This window comes from Ambystoma mexicanum, chromosome 9 (assembly GCF_040938575.1).
Source record: "Ambystoma mexicanum isolate Mex_15411 chromosome 9, UKY_AmexF1_1, whole genome shotgun sequence".
In the NCBI taxonomy this organism is placed as follows: domain Eukaryota; kingdom Metazoa; phylum Chordata; class Amphibia; order Caudata; family Ambystomatidae; genus Ambystoma; species Ambystoma mexicanum.
This window is the reverse complement of record NC_090931.1, coordinates 826,845,092-826,872,642: the sequence shown is the minus strand read 5'-3', so window position 1 is coordinate 826,872,642 and position 27,551 is coordinate 826,845,092. Positions and strand designations below refer to the sequence as shown.

General features: G+C 47.3%; 1 protein-coding gene across 1 annotated transcript in view; it reads left to right on the top strand.

Moving 5' to 3' along the window:
* ITGB2 (integrin subunit beta 2) overlaps positions 1-27,551 on the top strand; it is a 588,196-nt gene that overhangs the window by 202,496 nt on the left and 358,149 nt on the right. Inside the window, exon 5 of the mRNA XM_069615850.1 lies at positions 7,005-7,175. Coding sequence (XP_069471951.1) covers positions 7,005-7,175 — 171 coding nt within the window. The remainder of the gene's footprint in view (positions 1-7,004; positions 7,176-27,551) is intronic.

Genomic DNA, 27,551 nt, shown 5'->3' with positions numbered 1-27,551 from the left:
TGCGAACTGTGATGCAAGGGAACTTACAGATGGTAACTTCATAACGTGATCAAACCTCCTTGAAAAGAAATTACATTGGAAGTATATTGAACTTGAACACTTATATTTGGTTGAGAACATTCCCCCACTAGATTGTGTTGTAGTGAGGACAATCATAGGCTTTGCTGCAGACAGACCTTTGGTTTGGACTTATAGACACAGACTTTCCTTAGATTTATTTAGGCAGGGAAAATCCCATCATAGCATAGGGTTAGTTAGGTGTTACACCACCCTGGTCATTAATAAAGCTTTGTTTAGAGATATATATCTGTTGCCTGTGTCATCTCTCTTGATACCATGCATGTCTCACAAAACCTAGGCCAGGGACCATATCCTGGGAGAAACATTTATGTTGAGAATTGTCTGAAGCAAGGTGGTCAGCTAGGAGGTGTTGAGAAACCACAAGGGGAAAGCTGGTTTCTTGGTTTTGTTTCTTTTTATATAATGATAGGGATAGGTAGTTGGACAGGTTAAGACAAAAGACTGATTTTCGTTATTGTGACAAGCACCTTAGTTTTAGTTTCTTAGGAAGGGAATCCCCTTTTAGCAGTAGGACAACTGGTGTTTTCTTTTTTTATTTAAATAAACAAGAGTGGAATCATGTTCTCTGGTCCGAGTCTTACTTCTGGTTTGCCACAGGGATTATTCTGTTCCCCCTGCGCAGGCCTGCTGCCGCACTGAACAACTGACCAAACCAATGTATAAGATGGCTGCCACCTTCAATCACCACTCTGAGTTTGGACCTAGCAGGTCCACAGTAACAGGGCTCCTTCCGTCCCAGTTTCAGCAGGTGGCCCTCCACTGCATATACTTATTACTTAACAGGGGTTTCGGCTTGCTTGACTGCTTATGTTTGTTGAAAGAATGTATGATTCAATCTTTTTCTCATGTGACGAATCAAGGGAATTAGTCCCCTCTCACAAAGTATGAGCCAGAACCTTTGGGACAGAGCAAGCAGGACCCCACTGGGGTTGCTGGGGGTGACCACCCCCTCTCTGGAGACAGACAATCCCTAAATAGGGATATGTATAATCCTCTCTCATCCCAGGACTCTAATAGCTGTTTGGTACATGGCGACTAATGTGTGTAATGACTTACCCCTTTGTAGATTGATGGCTGGGATAGTTTCGGACCCCTTTCAGGCACTGCTGACTATGCGAGGCAGAGAATGGGTTAAAGTCCCATCTCCTCACTACACGGAAGGTAAGGGGCCTGACATCTTCGGAACCAGGGGAGAGAGAAGCCTGTGGGCAACAAAGCTGATGTATTCCCATGGAACTGCACAGAGAGGGAGGCCCTGTCCTGGCAGGTGCAGTACCGGGAGGAGTGAGCACATTCGGCATGTTGGGTGAAACACAGCAAAGCCTGCAGAGTGCCAAGCTGCCCTGCCAAGACCCGGGGGCGAGAGAGCCAGACCCCGGAAAGTCTGCAACAGCGTGATGCACTTCACCTGCAACTGAGTGGGACTTGGAGAAGCCGATGCTGAAGACCCACGGAATGGCTGAGGGACAAGGACAGCTGTTGAAACCTATGCAGAGACATGGGAGGAAGTGGACTCTGCTGAACAGAACACCTACCTGGAGGCAGACCACGTAAAGAGACAAGGTACTCATCACTCCTAGAAGCCGGTAGGAGAGCAGGAAGGCCACCCAAGACCCGAGGGCAGTGTGAGAACCAGAAAGGCCCGGAGTGGGCTGGAAACAGACCTACCCCAAGAGAGGATGTGAAATCAGAGACCCTAGGTCAGGTTAGGAACCAACATGGTTTTGAACAGGTGCAGAAGCAGCCCGTCTCTCAAGGGAGAAAGAGGGAGAGAGAGAACTTTGTGGAATACTTGACTTGAGCTCTGTAATAGAATAGGAATCCTACAGACACTTACTGATAACATGGCCTGAACTATGCAATGGGAGGGAAGCCCAAAATATATTTGCTAACATTTGATTGGAACTGTGCATTGGGCAAGAATCCCAGAGACATTTGCTGTTAACTATATTGGTACTGTGTTGTGGGTGGCAAGACCTCTTCAAATCCAGAGAGACATTGTGTAAAAAACCCTTATTATATCTTTTGGTTCAGTTAGGTTCTTTATAGTAGTATGGGCAGGAATTAGGCTTGGATAGGTTTCTAGACAGCAGACAGACTTTATTTTCTATGACATCCTGAAGTCCACCCTTTTCAACTATTTCCTTTCATTAAGCATAGGGATGAGAAGAGATGCGATAGGATAGGATTTTTGGTACCTCAATAAAACGTGTTACTGAGCATACGTTGTCTTGCCACAATCACCAGAGCAAATATATTCCAGACTCTGGTGACTTTACAGGTTTCTCCTCTTTATCCACAAGACTTGTCAGTCTGGGCTTTCCTGCTTTCTTGAAGACATTAGACCTGAAGTTCCGTTCAGTGATGTGGGTCTTGTTACAGTGAAACGGGTGACACTTTGGGCATAGTTGCATCACAATCTCTCCTGGTGACAATCCCCTTAAAGCTCACTGATGCATGGTGGGGCAAACCAAGAGATTCTCTGCACGCTGCCCCTGGGCTCAACATTATGGAGCGGATGGTGGCACTGGGCCCCCATGGCAACCCATCCCTTTCCCCAAGGGCCAAGCAGGGATTTTCATCACACCTTGCAACATTCTCTTTGCTCCTTTTTAATCTTCACAAATGTGTTTTGGCTCTCCAGTCCTTGGCAAAAGGCATAATTGTGCATCTTCCTCAAGGTGCTTCTCCTGTACAATACAAACCCTACCTTCAACACAGACCGATCTTGTATCGACTTCAACACTGACCGATCTTGTATTGATCTCCCCAACTCACCCGCTGTTTTGCTTTCACTGAAGCGGCTTTGTTCTTGGAGCCAAGGACAGTACCACGGTGGCTGGAGATTCTCCCCGCCTTGATTACTGACGTGGGAGGGCTCTGTGTACTTTCGACACACAATGCAAGATTCCTCAGCCTGGTTTCTTGGTTTTACGCTTTCTGTTCTTGAGGTTTCGTGAAAGTAACAGTTCCTTGTTGAAAAGGTCAAGGGAACTTTCCTCTTTTGCGACCCTCTTCTGTTTCGCCGTCTTTCTCCTTTCCTTAAACTGCCATCTTGGAACTGCTATTTCCTCATGTGCTTTGCCTCGCTCCGAGTGTGCTCTTGTACTCCGCCTTTTATCCGTGTGGGGAAGTGTAATGGAAGTCAGGTGTGAGTGATTGTTGATAATTGCCTGACCATAGTATTGGGACATGTCAGGTACACGGCTCGCGTATTAGTCTGTTTTCCCTTAGAGTGGGCTGTTCATGAGAAAGTAGTTGTGTTGTAAAAGGGGCGGGAGGTGTTAAAGTTCCCACATATCCTACTTTGTAGGATGGGGAAAAGGTGTTATAGGGAAGGGGAAACCACATCTCAGCATCCAGTGTCCCACTCCCTGAAGACCCCCACCCAGGTGATCCTCCCACACTGGTCCAACCCCAGGAACTGGATCCTAAAGTGATGATCGTGTCCTGGCTGCCTGGATTACAGATTCCCGGGGACTAGTGTGTGAAACACCTTCTGGTTTCTCACAGAGCCTCTTACAAGACCTTGCTTCTAGCCTTCAATTGGCTGTAGTCTAACCTCCTGGATGTTGCGCAATGTAATATTTCCTCCTTCCTCTTTGCCTTAACAACAAATGTGTTTGTGTTATCTCAATTTTTATCTGCCAGTATCCCAGTGCCTATAAGGACTTCCCACAGCCCTTCTCTCTTTCCTTTTGTTTCTTCCCCTCCTGTCAACCTGCTCCTCCTACTTCCTGACAACTTCCCCACCTTCCCTTTTTCTAGCAGTCTTCCAATTTCTCCCTCCACCACCTCCTCCTGCACCTCCACCTCCCCCTCCACCACCTACTCCACCTGCACCAACTCCTTTTGGAGCGTCATCTACCCTTGCAGCTAGAAGCCCTTCTGCTTTACCTCCTATCTGTGCTGAGCTTCTACAAACTCCTGCCCCAGACTGTTTCCTGTGCAGGCTTCATAGGGGTTTTATCCTTCCCTTCGGGTGGGCTTAGAACAAGATTTGTGCAACTGACTGCAGCAATCTTTCTTGCTAAGGTAGTGGTTAACTCGCCTGTGTGTCCACTGCCCAGCTATGTTTGCTCTCACTTTCCCTGCTCTCTTCTCTGTTGAATGAACCTTTAAAAGGCTTGTTTAGCTATCTTGGAATTTGCTTGTTGGCACATGCGTGACTTTTTGCTGGCACCAAGATCCGTGAGCAGAGCTGCCAAGAGCCTGTGTCTGTTCTGCACTCTGCGCTTCTCTTGCACTATAGTGGCAAGCCTTTTATGGTTGTATCTAAACTTAATCTGGCACAGCCTGCAGATTTCTGTGTAAAGTTGTGAGTCTGATTATTGAAGGGTGAGTTACACTGTCATGTGTCAGTCCCCTGTCATAGGCCACCATGTTGTGGGGGAGGGCCAGGCGATCCTCCCCATACCACCCAAAGGTTCACATCATGTAGCAGGTGGTGGGGCCCAGCCCCCAAGACTCACCCACACACAAGGGCCAAGCAGGGGAAATTGTCACTGTGAACATTTGTAGAGCACAGCACACACCATAGGGATAGTGTAGTAAAATTACACTTTGATGGTCTGGTCTGCTTATCTTCTTCCCCCGGAGAATAAAAGTATTTAAAATGGGATTTTAATATGCGTTTAGTTGCATATTGAAATTGTCATTCAAACTTACGGCATCCCTGTTTTTGTAGCATCTATTTCCTGCTTTCCAATCCTCTTCTCTTCTAATTGGTCTTTTTCTTTCCTCTAGCTAAGGTGTGGTTGCACGTGATGGGGGCTATTTTCATGTCAGCTCTCCCCCCCAGATCTCCTTGCGGTCCCTGAAACCTGGAGTTCCCCATCTGACACTGCTTCCCTGGATGACCTACATGACTCCAAACTATCCTTCATTCACTCTCCTCGTCTGACTCACAGAGGTGATTGCTTTGGACACCTACTCTCTTCCCACCTCGTTGCTTCACATGTCCTCTCCTACCTCTTTTGAATTCACTATTTCTACTATTGCTCCACCTCACTCAGTTCACATCATCTCCAGCTATCACCCTCCTGTTCCCGCAGGACCATTTGTTGGTGAACCTGGGCAACTCCTTAATTCACTTTCCACTAATCATCACCTCATTATCTTAGGTAACTTTAACTCTCCCTCTCCAACCACTTCTCAGAAATCTGAACTTAATTCTTTTCTTAGTGACCACAGTCACCTCTATATCCATAACCTACCAAACCAACCTGTGGGGTAACCTTTTGCCAGCTTCTAAGTGCTGGTCTGGAGATTGAATGGTTTTGTACATATTTGAATGATACTCCAGCTAAGCGAGAGTCCCCCTGTGAGGTATACATTCCTACAGAGCTGAGGCAGCATCAGTAGTTATCCACAGCCATTTTCCATTTTCTGTGATGCTCAAAACAGGTACATGGGTTATAGCACTCCTGCAAGCAATATATTTGATCTAAGCTCTAGAATGCAGTTCCAGAGCATCTCAGACACCTTGTTGCGTTGCCTAACTCCTTTCTATTACACGCCGACACCAGTCACCTGTTGAGCAGGGTCCAAAATCATGAAAAGTTACCTAGGTAATACTTTCTGTACCTTAAGCCCTAAATGTAAACCATTACCAATGGTCCACCATGCTCCCCTACGGATTGACTGCAGTATGGCTTCACTGTCGATTACATTTTCTACCACAACTTTGGAAACAGCCACATTAAGGTGTGACACAGATGATAGCCTGTTCCTTTCTCAGCAGTGATTTTGATGAACTTTCTGTAGCAAATGATATCAATAAACTGACTGAGGATAATTTACCCATATCAGCATACGATTAATGGCCCATAAAAAAGAGAAAGGTTCTTATATGCAGGGAATCTATTAGCCCAAAATCTTTTTTCCACTCCAAGGGACAAAGATCAAATAAGAAAGCCTCAATGTCACCGGCAACAACTGCATTCATTGGGTTGCAATAAAGGGCAAGATAATAATCCAAAAATCTAAAGGGGTCAGTTGTGTGCATCCCTGCTTAGTAATTGATTGGTCTGCGGCTCATCACTGCTTGGTATTTGGTTGGTCTGTGACTCATCTCTAATTGGTATTTGGTTGGTCTGTAACTCATCTCTGCTTGGTATTTAGTTAGTCTCTTGTTTATCTCTTCTTGGTATTTGGTTGGTCTGTACTTCTGGGATGGACTGAAGAACTTACTCTTCAAGGAACCTTGACACCTGTTGACGCGTATAGCACCCCTTCTCCGTCTCACTCACTCCCCTGGCCTTCCCTGTGCTTTTCGCTCTGCATTCTCCTCTTATTAGAGTGCTTCATTGCTTGCTATCTAAGTTTGTCCTATATAAATCCCATACAGTACTCCACAAAGACTGGCAGTAACTTAAAGAACCAACAATGAACGTTTTGAACAAATATCTATAGGATACTATTGGACACCAGTTCTAGATGTGGTTAAGATGAGTTTTTGACATGATATATCACAACAGTCACCAAGCCATTCTCACATGTCAGCACTATTGCATGGTAATTTGGTAGAATAGGCACTAAAGTGAAGCCTTCTTAAGATAGTGCTGTTTGCCATCTGGGCCGGAGGGCATTATTATGATAGGAATACTGCAAATTGATGTATAATCTTAGTTCACAAAAGGGAGACCGCTTAGCAAAGCTTATGTATGAGCTGGGCAGGAATAAATGCATTGGAGAGTTATTCATGGCTACACATTCAGTCATTCATTCATTCGCTGGTGTTACACCAGAACTTCAGTTACGCAGTAAGAAAATACCCTGAGTATTAAAGCCATCTTGAGGTGTTTTCTAAATGAAAGGCAAAATATGACACCTTGAAAGTGGGTCAAAGAGTCATTTTTCAAGCCAACCTCTCCTTCGACAGATGCTTTTACTCATGTATGTTTTCATCTTTCTCACATCAGGCCAAACAGAAAATTTCACGGTGCGCTTCCGTCGTGCTGAGGGCTACCCTGTGGACATGTACTACTTAATGGACCTCTCCTACTCTATGAAAGATGATCTGGACAACTTGAAGAAGCTGGGGAATGACCTTCTTACAGCCCTAAACTCCATCACCACATCTGCACAGATAGGTGGGTGTTGGCTAAAATGGCGTAAACCGCATCTTGGTGTATTATGGAATTATGCACATCTATTCAAAAAGAGGTCTATTTAAAGTTTCTTTTGTAGAACTCTAGTACAGTGAACTAACGCTGCTTATGTGCGTGTGCTTGAATGTGTATACTGTGAAGGCTTCTTGGAGTAAGACACAGACAACAGATTCTGAATGAACAATACAAGTTTGTTAACTTAAAAGTCAGGATGGAAAAACACCTATCTTGCCCTGTCCTATGTTGGGATTTCCCTACCAAACCAAAACTAAGGAAAGTCAAAGGGCCTCATTACGAGTAGGGTAGTAAGGGATACCGGGCACCGGTAAGGAGACCGGTGCCGGTAATCCCTTACTCCCTACTACGAGGTCCCTTAGCGGGTCCCTTCCTTAACACCTGGTCTGACCAGGCGTTATGGACGGGACCCGTTAAGGGACTTCAGAGCTAATAACGGTACCGCAATTTGCAGTACCGTTATTAGCGCCTTCCGCATTCCCATTGAGCCCTATGGGGGCTCAAAGGGAATGGGGAATAGCTTTTTGAATGGGGACTTACCGGTCCCGAAAAGGTCGGACTACACCGGTAAGTCCCCATTGAACGAGACCGGTGCCGGTACCGTTATTGGAGGCAGTCATGGCGCAAATAGTGCCATGACTACCTCCAATCTCGGAATGAGGCCCAAAGTCTGAAAGTTCAACTTAGGAATCTGTCTGTGTCCAAAACCTATACTTGCCCTCACAACTAATTTATACAATGTGTAGGGATGTCAACAACCAACAAAACAGTGTTCAACACAAAGTAGCTTTCTTTCAGCTCCCTTCCCCAAGAATAAAGCAGTTCTAAAAGTCTCATGATTGCCTTAAGTTCAGATAAAAAGTTACCCAGTAAATGGGGTTGCCTTCCTCAAGTTTCAAAACATAGTTTCAACCGCAGAAGCAGGTTGAAACCTCTGGGTTCCTTTCCCCAAAATTTGCTTCCAGCAAATAAGGATTTCCAGCTTCCTTAAAGGTCTGCGCCACAGTTGTGCCCTCTGGATGTGGTTGGTCTTGGTATAAAAATATCTTTAGCGGAAAGTTGAAACTCAACCATTTATTAAAGTACATCTCCAAAGTTCCCTTCACTCTGGAGCCCAAGGTATAGTTCCTTCAGTTGTATTTAGTTCCCTTGTATTGTTAAACTTCTGTTAAAGTTCACTTGTAAGTTCAATACATATAAATTGTATTTGTATCTGAAGTTGCATTCACTGATGTATGGTTTTCATTTAGTTCTGAATTTTGTAGGTGTTAAAGAGCTTCATTCAATTTGCTTTGTTGTTATAAATCACTGTATAATGCCTTGAATAACGTGTCAAGCACTCAGGCATGTTCACAGCATTTAAAAAGGTTTCATTCATTTCACTTCAGTGTTATAAGTCTCTGTAAATTGCTTTTATGATGTGCCAAGCACTCAAAGACCTTTGTAACAATTAGACGAGATTTCATTTATTTAATTTCCTTGTTTCTTTTTTAAAATCTGTTTTATTAGTTTTACCAAAACACAAATAAACATGGCACTACATAAATAAATGCAATATCGTCAAACGTCAACTTATAACATATTCTACATCATACTCCCAACATTCCCTCCCAACCCAACCACGGCACCTCAAACTCCCCCCATCCCAAACTTGCCTGCATCCCGTGTACTCTATAAGCACATTATTTTCCAAACAGGGAGGAGCCCCATGCACTGTCACCAAAATCAGTCTGCCTTTGCATTTTCCATAGTCGTCTTGACAAACAGAGTTTGTAGCAGAACTTCCCATTCTCCGATTCCCCCCAAGGTTTCTTCGTGATCTCAATACACCGCCCTTTTACAAGCCGCAGTTTCTGCTGCTCCACCCCTATACAAATCTCTCCACCATTCCTTTATACCCGGACCTCTAAATGATTTCCATGCCATAACTATTCTACGTTTGGCCAAGAGGCATGCCAAATCCTTCAGTTTACTAACATGTCTCCGGCCCTTGGGGTGTGTGAAGCAACCCAGCAGGCACGCTCCTGGAGAGAGCACATACAATTCCACTCCCACCATTTGTAATCTGTTCACTACCTCCCGCCAGAACAGCCCAGCCACTCTAGATGACCAGAACATGTGAAGCGTTCCCATGCCCATCGCCTTACACCTGGGGCAACCTTGTTATGTTGCTCCCGGAAACCTAGAAATGCACGAGGTGTCAAGTACGCTCTGTGCGTCACTAGGAATTGTATAAGTTTCAGTCTCCCATTATGTGATACTTTCTTATGGTATCCAAGTATCCTTGCCCATTGCGCTTCAGTTAAGGTTACCCCCAAATCCTCCTCTCATTTCCCATTTGTCTCCAGGGGGGTGGCAAGCCCATTAGACAGCAAGAGGTCATATATTTGCGATATGGTGTGCCCACCACTCAGCTGTATCATACAGGATGTCCACAATCAAGTGTTTCTCCATCAACTCGCCATAAGCACGACACCTACATTTAATCTCTTTCTTAATAGAGTATGAATGCCTGGCTGTCTTGCCAACTCTGAAAAGGGTATGAAAAGAGTATCTTGCAGGAGATCCCCGATAGTAGCTACCCTGCTGGCCTCCCAGTACATGCGTATGCCTATTCTCGCTTGGGACGAGGATGCCACCACCGAGACCAGGGGAGTTTGTGCTGACACCGTTTCTGTCAACCCCATTACAGCCAGAGCTCTGTCCCACACTTTCAACCCTAGGGACACGAGGTGTGGCCTCTGGCCCCGTGAAGGTTTCTTGAGCCACAATATCTCCTTTAAGTAATAGCGCCTATCTGTGGATTGCAGCATCAGCGTGTCCAGAGTAGGGTCATCAGCGAGCCAGCCAATCACGAATTGAAGCTGTCCTGCTATGTAGTATAATTCAAAGTTCAAAGAGCTATTCTGTTTCTCCCATTTTGCCACAGGAAGCTTCTATAGACACTTTCCAAGGTCTTAAAAAAAGACTTAGGGATATAAAACGGCACATTCACAAAAAAGTGAAGTAATCTGGGCAGTGCCACCATCTTCAACAAAGCGGCTCTTCTCATTATCGAGAGGGGCAACTTAGTCCACAACTTCATAGACCTCCTGATGTTTTCCAGAGCATGCAGTGTGTTATGCTTGTGCTCCTCAGCAGGATCATGGTACACATTAACACTCAAATACCTAATCCCGTGCACCTTCCACTGTAGGGCAAGCACTGGCAACGCCTTACCCTCCAACCGCTATCGGGAATAACGCTGACTTATCCATGATGATCGTAATCCCTGACAGTGTTGCAAAAAGCGCCATGGCTTCCAGGAGCAACTCCAAGTTATCCTCTGGATTCTGAATATATAACAATGTGTCATCCACGTATAAGGAGATCAGATGCCTGGTCCCCTCTATGTCTATCCTGCAACATTGTATTCCGTCCTGATGTACTGGGCGATAGGCTCTATAGCAAGGACATAAAGCAGTGGTGATAATCGACAACCTTGCCTCATGCCTTTTCCTAGTTCCCTCTAAAATACATCGGCCAGTTTTGACCCTAGCCATCGCCACTTAATATAGACCTGCCCAAAACCAAACTTGCACAGTGTTGCATAAAGCCAGTCCCAGCTCACCGAATCAAATTCTTTCACCGCATCCAGTGTGGCTATGGCACACAGTGTTTGCCAGGATGTTGTTCTATCAATTACATGATGTAACCTTCTCAAGTTCCATGCCATGCCATGACCAGGAAAATATCCCGTCTGATCTTGTTGTACTAACTTATGTATAACCCTTTTCATCCTATTTGCCGGTATGGAGGTCAGTATCTTAACATCCTGATTAACCATTGAAAGGGGCCTATAGGAGCCACATTCCATTGGGGTTTTGTGTGGTTTGAGGAGAGGTATGATAATAGATTCTCTCAGGCTATGTGGGAGGACTCCCGTCTCATAGGTATCCTTGAAGGTGCTAAGCAGATGGGGGTCTAATTCCTGTGCATATTCTTTTTAGCACTCACTGGGTAGTCCATCCAAACCCAGTGTCTTCCCCGTCGGCAATTCCCAAATTGTGTTCTGTATGTCTTCCAATGTCAGGAGTGCCTCTAAGCCATCCCTCTCCTCTTGGGTCGGTCCTGGGAGCTTAATGTCATCTAACACCTCCTCCAGGTGGGTGCCAGACACCAGGGGTCCCTCTCGATACAGTAGATGATAAAAATACCAGAACGCATCTTTAAACCCAATGTCCTACATTTATCGAATGTATAGGCCCTTGCTGTCCCTCCCTCTTGTATAGCCATGCAAGCAATCGTCCAGGCTTATCCCCTTCTGTATGCTGCCTCGCTGTGTATTTAGCAAAACTGTGCTTGTCCAGTCTCTCCCAGCATTTCTGTTTTAATTCCTCTGCTTCTGCACTTCTATTAACATGTTGCTCCTGGGAGCACTGTAATTTCCTCAGTCGCTCTTCGGCAGAAGCCAACTCTCTTTTAATAGTTGTTTGTACACCACTAGATCCCACTATTGCGACACCCCTGACCACTACCTTCAATGCCTCCCAAAAGGTTCCAGCACTGGGTACGCTGGCCAAATTATGCAATGCATATTCTGTGATGCAATCTGTAATGCAGTCCTAGAATGGAGGGTCCCTCAACGATTCGCTCCTAAGCCTCCACGTGGGTATCGTGGATCGCGGGGCCACTGTAGATTAAGTGGAGCATGGTCCAACAAAACCCTACCTTTGTATTGAGCATGTGTAATGTGATGCATCAATTCTCTGCCCACAAAAAAATAATCTATCCTTGTGTGTACCACGTGTGGGGCTGAAAAATGTGACTAGTTCCTAACATCCAGGTGAAGAACCCTCCTGGCGTCCTCCAACGCAAAGGAATCCAGGAACGTTCGCAATGCCCTGGCAGGCGCAGCCGGCCTCGTGTATTTGGTGTCTGACCTATCCAGGGTTGGGACTAGCATGCATTTAAGGTCGCCCCCAAACCATGCTGCTCCCTCGATAAGGGCCCAGCCGTGAATATAGTGTCTGACAAAAGCCGGCTGCTCCGTGATTGAGGGCATACGTGTTAAGTAAACAAGTGTCTATGTGTTCCAAGAAGCCCTGTACCAGCACCATCCTACCCTCGTTGCCCGTTTTAATGTGCGTAACCTTAAAAGGCACTGAGGGCGCTATCCATATCAAGACACCGCGAGCATAGGCGAATACGGGGAACCAAATACCTGTACCTTCCATTTAATCGCCAAAAAAGCTTGTTTTTCTGCTGTAAGATGCAATTCCTGTAGCAAAGCGATATCCACCTTACACCGCTTAAGATGTGTAAATACCCTGTTCCTTTTCACATATGCATTCAGACCCCTCACATTCCAGGTCAGTACGTTTATATTTCCTGCCATTCGCTTCTGGCCACTCCCAACCGGCTGCTTATCCCGATCTTCGTACATGCAGGCAACCCTACCCCCCCTGAACATCCCCAACCTACCCAACTAATAACAACTGCCCAGCATTGTTGCCTTGCTCGGGCATTTCCGCCTCTCACAGTCGCTCCAAGCTGGCCTGCCTGGGGCTGGTGCACAATGGATGGGCACCAAAACAAGTGCCCCAAAAGATAGAACTTGAAGGGTGTGGCAAGCGCTGTGAAGTATGGGCGGGCGCAGGAATGTGGATTTGAATGATTTATTGAAGGGATTTATAAGGTAGGGGTCATAACAAGTATTAATCTATATAATTCTGGTATCCCTACAAAATTTCCCCACCAAATGTATTGCTGTACATATGGGCGTTTGTCTCGCCATAGGCGATATTTTTGGGAGGGATATTTTGTGGGAGCAGGAGTTGCAGGGGTATCTCCTGCACATTTTAAAATAATGCAGGGGGTGCAGGGGTGTCCCCCGCAGGGTCCATGGGTCAATATTGCCACAAAAATATGGCGATATTTTTGTATCGCAATATGTTTGCAGGGATATTAACACATGGAACCATTATTCTTTAAGTAGAATAATGGGTAGGGGACATGAACGCCTCTGCCGACTCCTGCTCACTCCTTCGTTCTCCCACCGTCCTCTCACGTGTGTTCCATCTCGTGAACGCCTCCAGCGTTCTGCTGCTGATGGCGAACATGATGGCAGAGCTCCATACTACACATCCCCTTTCTTCCACTAAAACGCCTCGCAACTATGATTCTGCATAGTCCATCAAGTATCTGGGTCCTCGATAATTCCTGCCAACTCTTGATGACCTATGCGTGCATCTGTATTATCTGCCAAGGAAAACATTTCCCCAGACATTGAACCTTCCCCAGAAGATCCACCACCACACAAACTATGCCCTCCATCCGCAAAGCCTCTCTCATGCCCACAGCCTGCACCTTCACCTTCATTTTCCTCCTCCATCAACACCATCACTCTCCCATTGTTCTACACTCTGCCATCACTGGTTCTCACAGCATGCCAAAACTCTCCACAACTTCAATGGGTTTCGACCACTGACAGCCATCATCTCTCAACACAACTCGGACCTTGATTCTGACCCAGCACCCAACCTGTGGCACCCTTCTACTCCTGAACTTCTCAGCATCATGCCGCATCTTGTTGGTTAACTGCCTATGCCAAATGTTACTCTCAACTCCACATAACTCCACTTTCCTGCTATTCCTGCCAGCCATAACACTTATCCATCCTGGAAACATTTTAGTGTTTGCTTTCCCCCCCTGCTCAATTCAAAGGGCAAGACCCCCGTAGTACTATGTTGCGTGAATCTGTGAGCCACTACAGTCTCTCTCACCACTGTTTTCCAATCTTTTTCATTCGACCATGCCCATCTTTTTGGCATTATTTATCACCCTATTGTATCTCTCAACAATCCCATTGGTTTGAGGGTGATAAATGGCACTGACTCTATGAACAATCGATCTTTCATGCAAATACTTCTCCATTTCTTTAGAATTAAACTGAGATCCATTATCAGTTAGTACTTCCTCAGGGTACCCTTCCCGTTCACACAATTATTCTACAAATTCATTCATCTTCTGAGATGTTACATGAGGCGGCATCACTAGGTCAACCCATCTGGTCAACATGTCTATCACCACAATACAATATGTTGGATAACCATCATTCCACACCAGGCCTAACACATCAATGGTTATTTTCTTCCACTGCCCCTCTGGTATGTCCCTTAGCACCATTGGGTATTCAGCCCCCACACGCACTTTATCACTTTTCATGCAAAGGATACCGTTTCTGACTTTCCTTTCCACCTGCAGATCACATGCTGGGCACCAATACGTGTTCCTTATCCTTTGCTTGGTCTTTACTATTCCTTGGTGTCCCTCGTGGCCCAGATGTATGATCTTCTCTCTGATACCATCAGGAGGCACCAGATTATCACCTCTCATGAGACAACGTCCTTGAATATGTAGCTCATCCCTGATACTCCAAAAGGCACCTGCTCCAGCCTCCTGCATTTCAGCTTTATACCATTTTCCGTTCTCCACCTTCTTCATGACCATTCGTAATATGGTGTCCTTTGACATTTCTTCCTCCCATTCTTGCTTAGATACAGACGTATCCGTCAATTCACAAATCATTTCATGTTCATCACTTTCCTCACTTAGATCAGTATAGTTAGACAGCCTTGATCGGCAATCCGCTGCGTGATTTTTCGCACCAGGAATGTATGCTATGGAAAAATTGAATTCTTGCAATCTGGATACCCATCTTCAAATCCTACCCGAGACTTTATCCAGACCTTTCGTAGCAAATACCTCCACCAAAGGTTTATGATCTGTGTGAATTTCAAATTCAATAACCCAGACAAAACTTCTGAACTTTTTAGTGGCCCATTTGATGGTCAAAGCTTCCTTCTCAATAGCTGAATATCCTTTTTCAGCACCTTTGAGTAAACAGGAGGCAAATGCTATAATGTACTCTCTCCCTCCATGAAACTGTACCAGGGTCGCTCCTGGACCCACGTTACTGGCATCCGTTGTAATAATTGTCCATCTTCCCGTCACATAGTTCTGCAAGGATGGTGCTGCAGCCAGGGCCTCCTTTATATATTCAAATTCGCTCTCACACTCTCCATCCCATGTGAATTTCTTGTTAATCTTTAACAAACCTCTTAAGGTTGCTTTGTGATCCGCAAAATTCCGAATAAATTTAGAGTAGTACTCAGCCATGCCTAGAAAGGTCCTGAGTTGCTCTTTGTTCTTGGCCGTCACCATCTGCTTTATTGAATCTGCTAGATCCTTTTTTGGTGATATGCCTTCTCCAGCGATGACATGGCATAAATATTCAATTTCTTTCTGATTGATTTTTGATTTTTCTTTACTGAGTACCATTCCCACTTCATGCAACTTCCTTAGTACTCTTTCCAACCTCATATCATGTTCTCCTTCATTGTTTGCGTAAATTAAGATATCATCTTGAAAGAAAATAACTCCGGTCTCTCCATCCAAAATATGATACATCATTTTCTGAAACATCAAAGCTGCTGAAATCAAACCAAATGGCATCCTTCTATATTGATATAATCCCTCCGGAGTGATGAATGCAGTCAAATGCCGCGATTCTTTATGCAATTTCACTTGATGGTACGCACCCTGTGAGATCACGTGTCGAAAAAACCTTTGCTGAGCCCATTGTCAATATCAATTCTTGAATGTTGGGCAGTGGGTGCCTCTCAGGAATTATACACTTGTTCAGTTCTCTTAGATCAATACAAACTCTAACTTTCCCCGAGCTTTTCCTGACCACCACCAATGGAGACACTCATTCCGACTCGTCAATCTTCTCTATGATCCCTTGGTCTTCTAGTTTCTTCAGTTCTATTTTTACTTCATCTCTGAGTGCCAATGGAACATTTCACAGTTTTTGTGCAACTAATTTTACATCTTGTTTGAGTAGAATGCAATGAGTGAAACCTTTCACACATTCTATTGCCTCATCCTTAAATACTTCTGCATTCATTTTTTCTGTGTTTGTCTCTGGACCTTCAACCATAAAAACATATTCTATCACATTCGGGTCCAAACGAACCTTCAGTGCCTTCTGGTGAGCCCAACTGAGGAGTGAGGATCCTCCACTTTTTGAAACATAAATGCAACCTTCTGCCAGTCTTTCTTTGAACTTCAACGTTGCATTGAACCACCCCAACAGTTCAATTCTGGCTCCTCCACATGCCCTTGGTTTAATATCTACTTCATGTAAGAACTCTGGTCCATATCTTTTCCATACTCTCTCTGGGATGAGCCTATATCTTGCTCCTGAATCCACCATCATCACAATGGGATGTCCGTTGACTACAATGTTCGTGTTCGGGCTGTCAACCACTTCCCTATCACCTGACACCATGAAAACACATTCTTCTCCTTCATCACTTTCTCCATTTCCTATCCTTTTCATGCCCAAGGTGACATTCTTGCCTCTGCAGCACCTGTCAAAATGGCCTCTTCCCCTGCAATTTCTGCAGATGATCTTCAAAGCAGGACACATAGAGCTGCTTGCCCAATGTGACGGGCTGTTACATCTGTAACATGTTCTGAAACTGGTTCGCCTTCTTGCTCTTTGCACTCCTCTGCCACGACTCTGGTTCTCCAAATCTTGTCTCTTATTCCAGTATTGTCCTTCACGGTTATTCCCTCTTCCACCATTATATCTTCCATCATCTCTCATTCTTACATCCCTATGGCTGTTGGTACCTCTCCTTCTATTTTGGTCGTATGATATTTACAGCTGCCTTAACTCTGTCCTCCAAAGTATTACACACTTTTCTGCATGCTCTACTTCTTTGGCCATCTTCAACACAGCATCTAATGACAGATCATCTTCTGTCCATAATTTCTCTCTATCTTTGCTGCTGCTACACTCCAACATGAACTGATCTCTCAGTCTCTCTTCTAGTTGCTGATTGAATTTGCAGGATCTGGCCAATTTCCTCAATGCCGTGATGTATTGCTCAACACTTTCCCCTTCTTCTTGTACTCTCTTCCCAAATGTATATTTTTCTAATATGGTGCTGATCTTTTTCTCATAATGTCTATTCATCTTCTGAATGGCGTTTTCGTATTCATTCATGTCCAACACTCTTCATCTGCAAGATCTGGCAAATCTTTATATTTCTCTTGGCCAGCCGATCCCAAGCAGTACAGCAGCAGAGATTTCTTCTTCTCCACACTGTAGTTTGTGCCGCACACTACATTGGTGTAATGCTCGAATGTCTTTAGCCATCTCTTCCATGGCAGTGTGGGTTCTCCTGGCTCTGCTAAGACAATTTGAGGGGCTGGGACTCTGTGGATTGACATGTTTTCAGTTCCCCTGGTGGCCATTGTAGATAGACTGTGTGTCACGGCTCGGGGAGCCTGGAAGCTCTGGAATAGGTGGAAGCGGCGTACGGGTGTTCCGATCACGCTTCCTCTACCCAGTGCAGCGGTCTAGTCTTTTCTGCAACGTATCCCGACACAGGATATAGCCCGCCCCTTCCTGTGTTCGGGTGCGTTGCAACGCTCCAGTTTTGGCTGCTGCTTGTTTTCTCCGTGCTAGTGTCCCTGCTACCGTATTGTTTGTTACAGTTACCTTCCGGAGCTCGCTCCGATTCTGGTTTCCTCCCTCTCCCCCTTTCCTCGCTCCCGTTCTCCATTCCCTTCCCGTCCTACCACCTTTACTACGTCCTCCTATTGCTTCTTTCCCGTGTTCCTTACCTCCCCTTCCGCCCGCCTTTGTTTACTATTATTGCCTTTTCCGCCTTGTCTACCCTTCCACCTTTCTTACTTACCTTCCTCCACTCGCCCTCTCTTGTTATCGGCTCCTTCTGTGTACAGCCCCCAGGAATACACTACGGGTTTGCCTTGCCTAGCCCGCTTACCTTGTTGCTGACACTTTGGACTTCCGAATTCCTACCGGTCTCAGCGTTTCCTCCTTGGAGACCTGTTTGTCAAATTTTGGAAAGGAGTGTGCCTTCTCCAGCAGTTTACTCAGCCCTGCAAGTGTCAAGTGCTTCCTACTACCGACGCATCTTCTACAGACCTCTGGGGTTTTTTCAGCCTCTGGCTTTTTCCCCTCACTCCGCGGCCGCGGAGGGTCACCACCGATCACCCTTGGGGTGTCACGGTGGCGGCCTCCTTCGGCCGTTCTCATCTACAAAAAAAAGGGAAGGCCAAGCCTAAGGAGAACCGGACCCTGAATCTACGCCGGGGAATACGAGGTGAGGAGGAAAGGGAAGTAAGGGAGGCCGAGATCCTACAGGATCAAGAGGAGATTCACGATATCCTTGACAGTTTGCAACGCCCCGATACCGCCATGGCCTCTCCTCAACAGATCCAAGAACTGATAGCAGCAGTTCAAAACCTCAACCTAGAGGTGCAAAATCTAAAAGGGGCCAATGCTACTCTACAACAACGGATCGCAGAACGGGATCTTCCGTCCACCGACCTGCCTCCCTTACCTCTTGTGTCGGGAAAGTTTGATGGAACCCCCAAGAAACTCCAGGAATTTTTGGATGCATGTCATCTGCATTTTACATTCCGTACACATACTTTCGCCTCTGGCCATGCTAAGGTGGGGTTCATGATTACCCATATGTGCAGTAACGCCTTGGCCTGGGCCACTCCTCTAGTGAACAGATCTGATCCCGTCCTCCTAGATTACGAGGCCTTCAAGACTTTGATGAAACAGACGTTTCTACGTACCGAGAGTACCTACTTGGCATCCGAAGATCTGCTAGACATCAGACAAGGAAACAATGATGTTATGTCATATATCACCTCCTTTAGGCAAATCGCTGCAGAAGCAGGATGGCAAGAACAAGCACAGTATGCCATCTTTAGAAGGGGACTGCGTGAGGAGTTGAAGGATGAACTAGCCAGGATAGAACGTCCCCTTACCTTTGCTGACCTGATCTCGGCTACTCTCCGGATAGATTTCCGACTGGCAGAACGTCGAGCAGAACGCCGCAAGACTAAGAGCAGTACATCAATACCCCCTGGCCCTTCTCTTTCCTTCCCCCCTACCGCCACTCGTCTCACAAGAGAAGAGCCTATGCAGATCGGAAGCACACGTTCCCCTCTCACCGCAGAGGAACGTAGAAGAAGACGAGAAGGGAACCTGTGCATGTATTGCGGATCGCCGCTTCACCTACTCAGAGATTGCCCCGACGTTCCACCCAGGCGTTCGGGAAACGAACACCCTCGGTAAAGCTGGGGACGCACTACCGAGGGAGCGAAGCTAGTCCCTTTGTCACCCTTTCTGTTACTTCTCCAGAGTGCACCGAAGACCACCGTCTTATGGTTATGGCGGTCACCTTGATCATCAACAAGACTACCATTCAGACACAAGCCCTGTTGGACTGCGGAGCCGCAGGCAACTTCATGGACATTCTCTGGGCCGAAAGGCAAGGCATTTCCCGTATTGCCAAGGCCGAAGATCAAAAGGTAGAAGGTGTTGACGGAAGGCCTTTGAGCTCTGGTCTCATTACGCACACTACCGAAGCCCTTGTCTTACACATCATGCAACACTCTGAACGTTTGTCTTTCGACTTGATCAGGGCTGCGCACTTCCCATTAATCCTCGGGATTGGGTGGTTAAGAAGACACAATCCTACCATTCTCTGGTCCGAGAACGTTCTGAGTTTCCAATCCTCCTTTTGCAAGACCAATTGTCTACCCCAAACAGAATTCTCTACAGTACACACCTTTTGTGGTGAAGATCCCAAAACAATCCATTGTTTGCCTGCTTATCTCGCTGAGTACACCGATGTAGTTACCGAGAAGATCCCCCTGGATCTTCCTCCGCATAGGCCAGAAGACTGTGCCATTGACCTTCATCCAGGGTCCTTGGTTCCGTTCGGTCGCCTGTACCCGCTAACCCTCCAGGAAAGACATCATTTGAAGGAATACCTGGACAAGAACTTAGCCAACGAACTCATTAGACCTTCTAAATCCCCTGCCGGTGCATCATTGTTTTTCATCCCCAAGAAGGACACCAAAGAACTACGTCCTTGTATTGACTACAGGGGTCTTAACAAGGTCACCATCAAAGATCGCTATCCTATGCCCCTCATTTCCGAGATCATTCAGGCCGTACATTCTGCCACCGTCTTTACTAAACTGGACCTGCGCAATGCGTATCACTTGCTCAGGGTACAAACAGGAGACGAGTGGAAAACGGCTTTTCGGACACCTTTTGGGTTGTACGAGTACCAGGTGATGCCGTTTGGGTTAGTCAACGCTCCATCTATCTTCCAGCGCTTTATGGATAGACTCTTCTCGGATCTCCTAGGCAACTCGGTCATCGTCTATCTCGATGATATATTGGTTTACTCTCGCACCCAAGAAGAACACTGTCTACACGTAGTGGAAGTTTTTCACAGACTACAGGACCATCAACTCTCAGTTAAGCTGGAGAAATGTGTTTTCTCAGCATCAACTATACCCTATTTGGGTTACATTCTTTCTTCGGCAGGGATAGCCGTTGATCCTCGCAAAGTCAGTTCTATTTTGGAGTGGCCATCTCCTGCTTCTGTGAAGGACATTCAGAGATTCTTAGGACTCTCGAACTTTTATCGGAAGTTCGTTCCGAACTTCTCCCAATTGGTGCTTCCGATGACCTCTCTCCTCAAAAAGACCTCTTCGCCATTCCGGTGGACTACCGAAGCAGAAAAGAACTTCCAGCTGCTAAAACGATCCTTCTGTGTGACTCCTATATTACGTCAACCCAATCAAAACCTTCCCTTTGTGGTGGAAACTGATGCCTCTTCAGCCGCTGTAGGAGCCGTCCTACTTCAGGAGTACCAAGGAAAGGAACACCCGGTATCATACTATTCCAAGACTTTGAATCCCAGTCAACGTAACTACTCTGTTATTGAGAAAGAACTGCTGGCAATGAAACTGGCCTGTGTAGAGTGGCGTCATCTACTCCAAGGGGGAATGCATCCGTTCACACTCCGAACGGACCATAAGAATCTCCAGGTGTTACGCCAGTTTGAATGCTACAACACCAGACAAGCAAGATGGGCGCACTTCTTCGCGCAGTTTGACTTTAACATCACATACATTCCGGGCAACCAGAATGTAGTAGCCGATGCCCTATCACGACGGAGTGATTATTTTATGGAACTGGAGACCAAGCCTGAGCTAATGTTTCCTGAGTCCCGTACCATAGGAACGTTGTCCGCGTTCCTACAACAAGTCAAGGAAGACTCTACCGGAAGGTTTGAGGCCGAGACCGGTCTAAAGAAGAAAATGGATTATGTTATCCAAGACGGTCTATACATTGTGGACAAGAGATTGTATCTACCAACCCCTTCTCTCCGGGAAAAGGCTCTATCCTGGTGCCACGACGCCAAGGTGGCAGGTCATCGTGGCATCTATAACACTCAGGAACTCCTATTACGCTATTTCTTCTGGCCTCGAATAAGGGAAGAAGCCAGGTTATACGTCCAGTCATGTATTACCTGCCTCCGCAATAAAGCCTCCACTCAAAGACCTTTAGGTCTGCTTGAACCGGATTCTATCCCTACCGGTCCATGGACCACTGTCTCTACCGATTTCATCGTAGAGTTACCTGAATCCAGTGGTTGTACCTGTATCATGGTTGTCGTTGACTCATTCACCAAAATGGCCCATTTTTCCCCCTTACCAGGCATACCAACCGCGTCAAGTATGGCCGAGGTGTTCCTAAGAGACATCTTCAAACTGCACGGGATTCCTACTAAGATCATCTCTGATCGTGGCAGCCAGTATACTTCCCGATTTTGGTCCTCTCTCTGCGAAAGACTAGGCATCGAGAGGGCTTTAACATCCGGGTACCATCCCCAATCGAACGGCCAGACTGAACGTCTAAATGGTACACTTGAGCAATACCTAAGGTGTTTCGTCAATCAACGCCAAGATAACTGGGTTCAACTGTTGCCGACGGCCGAATTCTCGTACAACAACTCTTGTCATTCAGCCCTCGGTATGAGTCCCTTTTACTGCACCTACGGTTACCATCCCCGTGCCTTATATCCTTTGACCGGCATTGAATCCACAGTCCCTTCTGTAGAATCTATTGCGGAAAGCCTCCAAGAAGCTCATCGTAAGGCCAAACTAGGGCTCCAAGAAGCTCAAAACAGACACCGTTACCAGGCGAACAAACATCGGAGATCAGTTCCTGAATGGAACGTGGATTCCAAGGTCCTGCTATCGACCAAGTATTTACCAAGGTGGGTGCGCCCTTCCAAGTTGTCTCCCAGATACATAGGGCCCTATAAGATAACCCAGAAAATTAATCCAGTGGCCTTCCGCTTGCAATTACCCTCTCAATTACAACGTATACATCCCGTTTTTCACTCTTCTCAGCTTAAAGACTTTCATGAGGACAAATGGTCTCGTAGGAAGACTGCCGCTCCTGTGCCAAAAGGTCCAAAGACCGACATCTTCGAAGTCTCTCAGATATGCGATTCACGTTACCATAAGGGTCGTCTAGAGTATCTGGTCCACTGGAAAGGATACCCACGATCAGAAGACTCCTGGGAACCTAAAGGACATCTGGACTCGCCCCTCTTGCTACGCAAATACCATCGTAGTCACCCTGGCAAGCCAGGAGGGGTGGACCTTAGGAGGGGGCATACTGTCACGGCTCGGGGAGCCTGGAAGCTCTGGAATAGGTGGAAGCGGCGTACGGGTGTTCCGATCACGCTTCCTCTACCCAGTGCAGCGGTCTAGTCTTTTCTGCAACGTATCCCGACACAGGATATAGCCCGCCCCTTCCTGTGTTCGGGTGCGTTGCAACGCTCCAGTTTTGGCTGCTGCTTGTTTTCTCCGTGCTAGTGTCCCTGCTACCGTATTGTTTGTTACAGTTACCTTCCGGAGCTCGCTCCGATTCTGGTTTCCTCCCTCTCCCCCTTTCCTCGCTCCCGTTCTCCATTCCCTTCCCGTCCTACCACCTTTACTACGTCCTCCTATTGCTTCTTTCCCGTGTTCCTTACCTCCCCTTCCGCCCGCCTTTGTTTACTATTATTGCCTTTTCCGCCTTGTCTACCCTTCCACCTTTCTTACTTACCTTCCTCCACTCGCCCTCTCTTGTTATCGGCTCCTTCTGTGTACAGCCCCCAGGAATACACTACGGGTTTGCCTTGCCTAGCCCGCTTACCTTGTTGCTGACACTTTGGACTTCCGAATTCCTACCGGTCTCAGCGTTTCCTCCTTGGAGACCTGTTTGTCAAATTTTGGAAAGGAGTGTGCCTTCTCCAGCAGTTTACTCAGCCCTGCAAGTGTCAAGTGCTTCCTACTACCGACGCATCTTCTACAGACCTCTGGGGTTTTTTCAGCCTCTGGCTTTTTCCCCTCACTCCGCGGCCGCGGAGGGTCACCACCGATCACCCTTGGGGTGTCACGGTGGCGGCCTCCTTCGGCCGTTCTCATCTACAAAAAAAAGGGAAGGCCAAGCCTAAGGAGAACCGGACCCTGAATCTACGCCGGGGAATACGAGGTGAGGAGGAAAGGGAAGTAAGGGAGGCCGAGATCCTACAGGATCAAGAGGAGATTCACGATATCCTTGACACTGTGACAGCTCTTCCCTTGTGATGGGGTATTTCACCACTCTCTAGGATATATGCAAAGGGGCCTTCTTGTGACTTGCTCCTCTTTTTGTCTGACCCAGTAATTGTAATATATATATTTATGTACTGTCTTTGTAATAAGGTAGCGTCTTGCTTCTTTTTTTTTAGTTCATTGTACCATACTCATAAGTCCTGTGAAGAAAAAGAAGGTGATCGCATGTGATCTTTATATGCCTGACTCTTCAAAATGGCCAGTGGCACTTGACGTGATGGGAGACACGTTACTTCTCTGTCCGTAATAACAGCAAGGAGTTGCCGGCGCACGTGCGATGTACCGTGCGCCTTCCACTAATGAGAAAAGTTACGTCGCTTGTCTGATCAGCTGTTGCGGCAACTTAAACACACTGGGTCCCTTTCACCGCAGCGCTCTCACCTGACTTATGGACACGTCCGAATCCAGCCAGACATCCTTCTCCAACGGCTCAAAATCCTCGTCGCCACTGACGTATGGGCGGACGGAGGAATGTGGATTCTAATGATTTATTGAAGGGATTTATAAGGTAGGGGTCATAAAAAGTATTAATCTATATTATTCTTTAAGTATAATAATGGGTAGGGGACATGAACGCCTCCGCCAACTCCTGCTCACTCCGTCGTTCTACCACCGTCCTCTCACGTGTGTTTCATCTTGTGAACGTCTCCAGCATTCTCTCCATACTTCCTCCCGGTGTCAGCTGCTTGGTCCTGACAAAGCTTTCCAAGGTTGGTTGGTTCGCCTTGGTCTTGGCCAACTTTGGAGGCATTCGGTCCATCTACGTACTCCCCTATTAGTCACCGACCCTCTCTGTTTGGACGAGAGCCCCCCCTGGGAGCCCACGGATAGATGCTGCTTAGGGAGCAGTGCTTATATGCTTCTGGTTGTATTGGGTTGTCTGTCACCATTGCTTCCCAAAACAGGTCCAACATATGTAATCCCCTGCAGGGAGTTAGCACAGGCTGCACAAGCGCATGCGTTATTGTCTGGTGCTCAATGTGCGCAGGCAACGTACCCTGCGTGGACTTCCCCTGTATGTTCCCTTCAATCTTACCAAGTGTTAATAACCCAGTTGAGGTGCTATTGCCCCCTGTAAGCAGCTTACCATAGTCAGTGTATCTGGACCTCTTTATTCTTACAGAAGCCTGCTGTATTAGGACTAGTATGTTGCCTCACTTTGTTACGATCAACCGCAGCATGTGCTTCTCTTCGTGACTTCCCTCCGGCCACAGGTCCCTTTTCACTCACAGGCAGCCTATAATACACTATGCCAGCTGCTGCAGGCCCAACGCAACCAGGGTTGAGTGCTTGGTTCCTCCTCTCGACCCGGGCTCTTGCGTTTTCTTTCCTATCAGCAAACACTACTAGCCCGCCCTTATGCTCTGTTGTCCAGTTCAGATGGGCATGGTGTGACAGGGGCCTGTCATATGTCGTCATCACCCAGCCCCGGTGTTTAGAACTACCCTTTATTCAGCTGCCCCCATCCAACCACCTATGCTTCTGGTGGCCACTGATCATGCAAAGCAGGGGTCGCGTGTCCAGGTGCCCCAACCCTTCCTGGTCCTGATGTTTACCTTCCTGTGCCCTGCAGTGTGCTTCCAGTACTCAGCGAGGAGTTAGCGTGATGTGTAGTCCTCCCGACTCCACTGCTTGCTTCAGGGGTTCTGCACGCAGGACCTCTCCCCCACCGTGTTGAACGGGCAAGCCGGCATGTGTTTGCATAAGGATCCGCAGCCCAGGATACATTTAAATGTTCTGAGAGGGGGCCTCTCACAGCTCTCACCTCACTTTGGATGGCCTCTCTCTTGGTGCCCGTGAGCTACAGTACCCCTTGCTGGGGTCCGTGTCAGTGCTAAACAGATCTTCGGCGTACCTCTTCTCCAGCTCAGTCCTCGCTCCCAGTCCAGTAGCCGCTTCATCCGACCACCCACTTCTACTGTACTTTATGTTCCAGGGCCCTGAAACCCTCGCCCGCTGCACTGTCCACTTCCTGGGCCTGTGTCCTTTTATTGCACAGTGCCACCGGCGAAGCCTTTGTTCTCTCCCCAGATCCAGTCTGCGACCTGGCCTCTACCACATGCTTCACAGCTAGGCACACATAGGAGACCCACGCTCATCCATCCTTCGGTGCAGGCCACATATATTTGTACCCAGCTGCTGTTGACAACATTCCGCTTTCCTACAGGCGCACATCCTGCAGTATCTCCACTTGTCCTGGGATCATCCGCGCAACCCTCCCGGCTGCTCCCTTTTTCCTCCCCTGGTTTCATGCCCACAGCAGGGTGCACTCATTTTCTTAAGGGTCCACGCAGCTTCTGTGCGTACTTCTGACATTCCTCTGTTGGCTCTTTGGGCTGATCAGATGTGTCGGCTCGCCTCACACCATCCCTTCGCTGCACTGGGGGAGAATCAACTTCTTCAGGAGAGGGGGGGGGGGCACACACAGCACCTCCTGGTACAATAGTAACAGGCACTGCCCTCCAATGGTCTGCTGCCGTCCCGCACCCCGCTCCGTACTGTTCCTCTGACTGACCGGGTCTGCGGCGCTCCTCCTCTGCCCAGCTCAATCCCTATAGCTGTAGCAGCTGCTCCATTCACATTCTGCGCCCCGCCGTGTCAGTTGGGATCTTCAACCACTTTGGGATCACTGGGCTCACTGTTCCACTTCAGTGCCCTCTTTGTTACACAGGCACCATATTGCTTTCAGGCACCGCCAACAGTCACTTCATTCCACACTTCATATCTCGGCATACAGCAACCCTCTGCCCTCCACCTTGTAGCCTTGCACTCCAGGAAGGTTCATACCAGCCTCAGTTCACATCCAAGCTATACTGTCTGCTCGAACATTGTATAGTGTCGGATCTTACAGGGTCCGGCGGGAGTAGCCTCAAAAGACGACCTACTCCAATGGCTGCAAGCCACGCCCCTTAATTCCCTTGTTAGCAATCTATGAAAATTGCCTTTGTATCATGCCCAGCACTCTTGAGACTTTCGAAAACGCGTCTTAACATAAACGTGACCACTCGGCTACAAAGTATTCTCATTTATTCAGGAGTGAATGAGGATTCCCTTCGGAGACCTTAAAAAAACGTGACTTCTCATCCATGTGACCACTCTGATACATAGTAATCCTCTGCATAACTTCAAACACTCGCACACTGTGTTTCACTGGTTGCTTCTTTCGGCACGCCTGCAGGGAGGGTCTGTTGGCCTTTGGTCCTCTGCTTCAGGACTCCTTCCTCTACCCCATAGGCACTTCTGGGTCAGCTTTGGACTCCAGTGGAACGAGCACTGTGAACACCACGACAAGGGCCAGCCTCCAGGCATGGCTCCCCTTTTGATGTTCACTCGGTTCCACGGAGCCCCAGCACTCGGGCTGAACTCCTGTGAACTGCTGGCTTGCCGCATACATGCAGCTTCCCGCTGCTTTCTCTGGCCTCTCCACTGCTACTCCCTCAATGCCATGGCTTCTGTTGATTCACCCTGTCCTGTTCTGCCACTTCCTACACATAGATGGGGTCTTTTATACACCTGCAGCCTTCTAACAGGCTGCAGGTGTGGTGGTACAATTAGCCCTGCCTGACCACCATTAAGGGAACATGCCTGACCTCTACTATTCTCAGCAGGCCTCTTGCTCATCCCAGGACCAAAGTGGTGAAAGCACCTAGTTCTCATTGCTCATAGTTGCCTCTTTTTCGTCCCAGTACTTCCAACAGCCACACATGAGGAAGTCATGGTAGTTGACTCAAAATAGTCCATAATGGCAGGGGAAGGGTTGGGTTGATCAGTAGT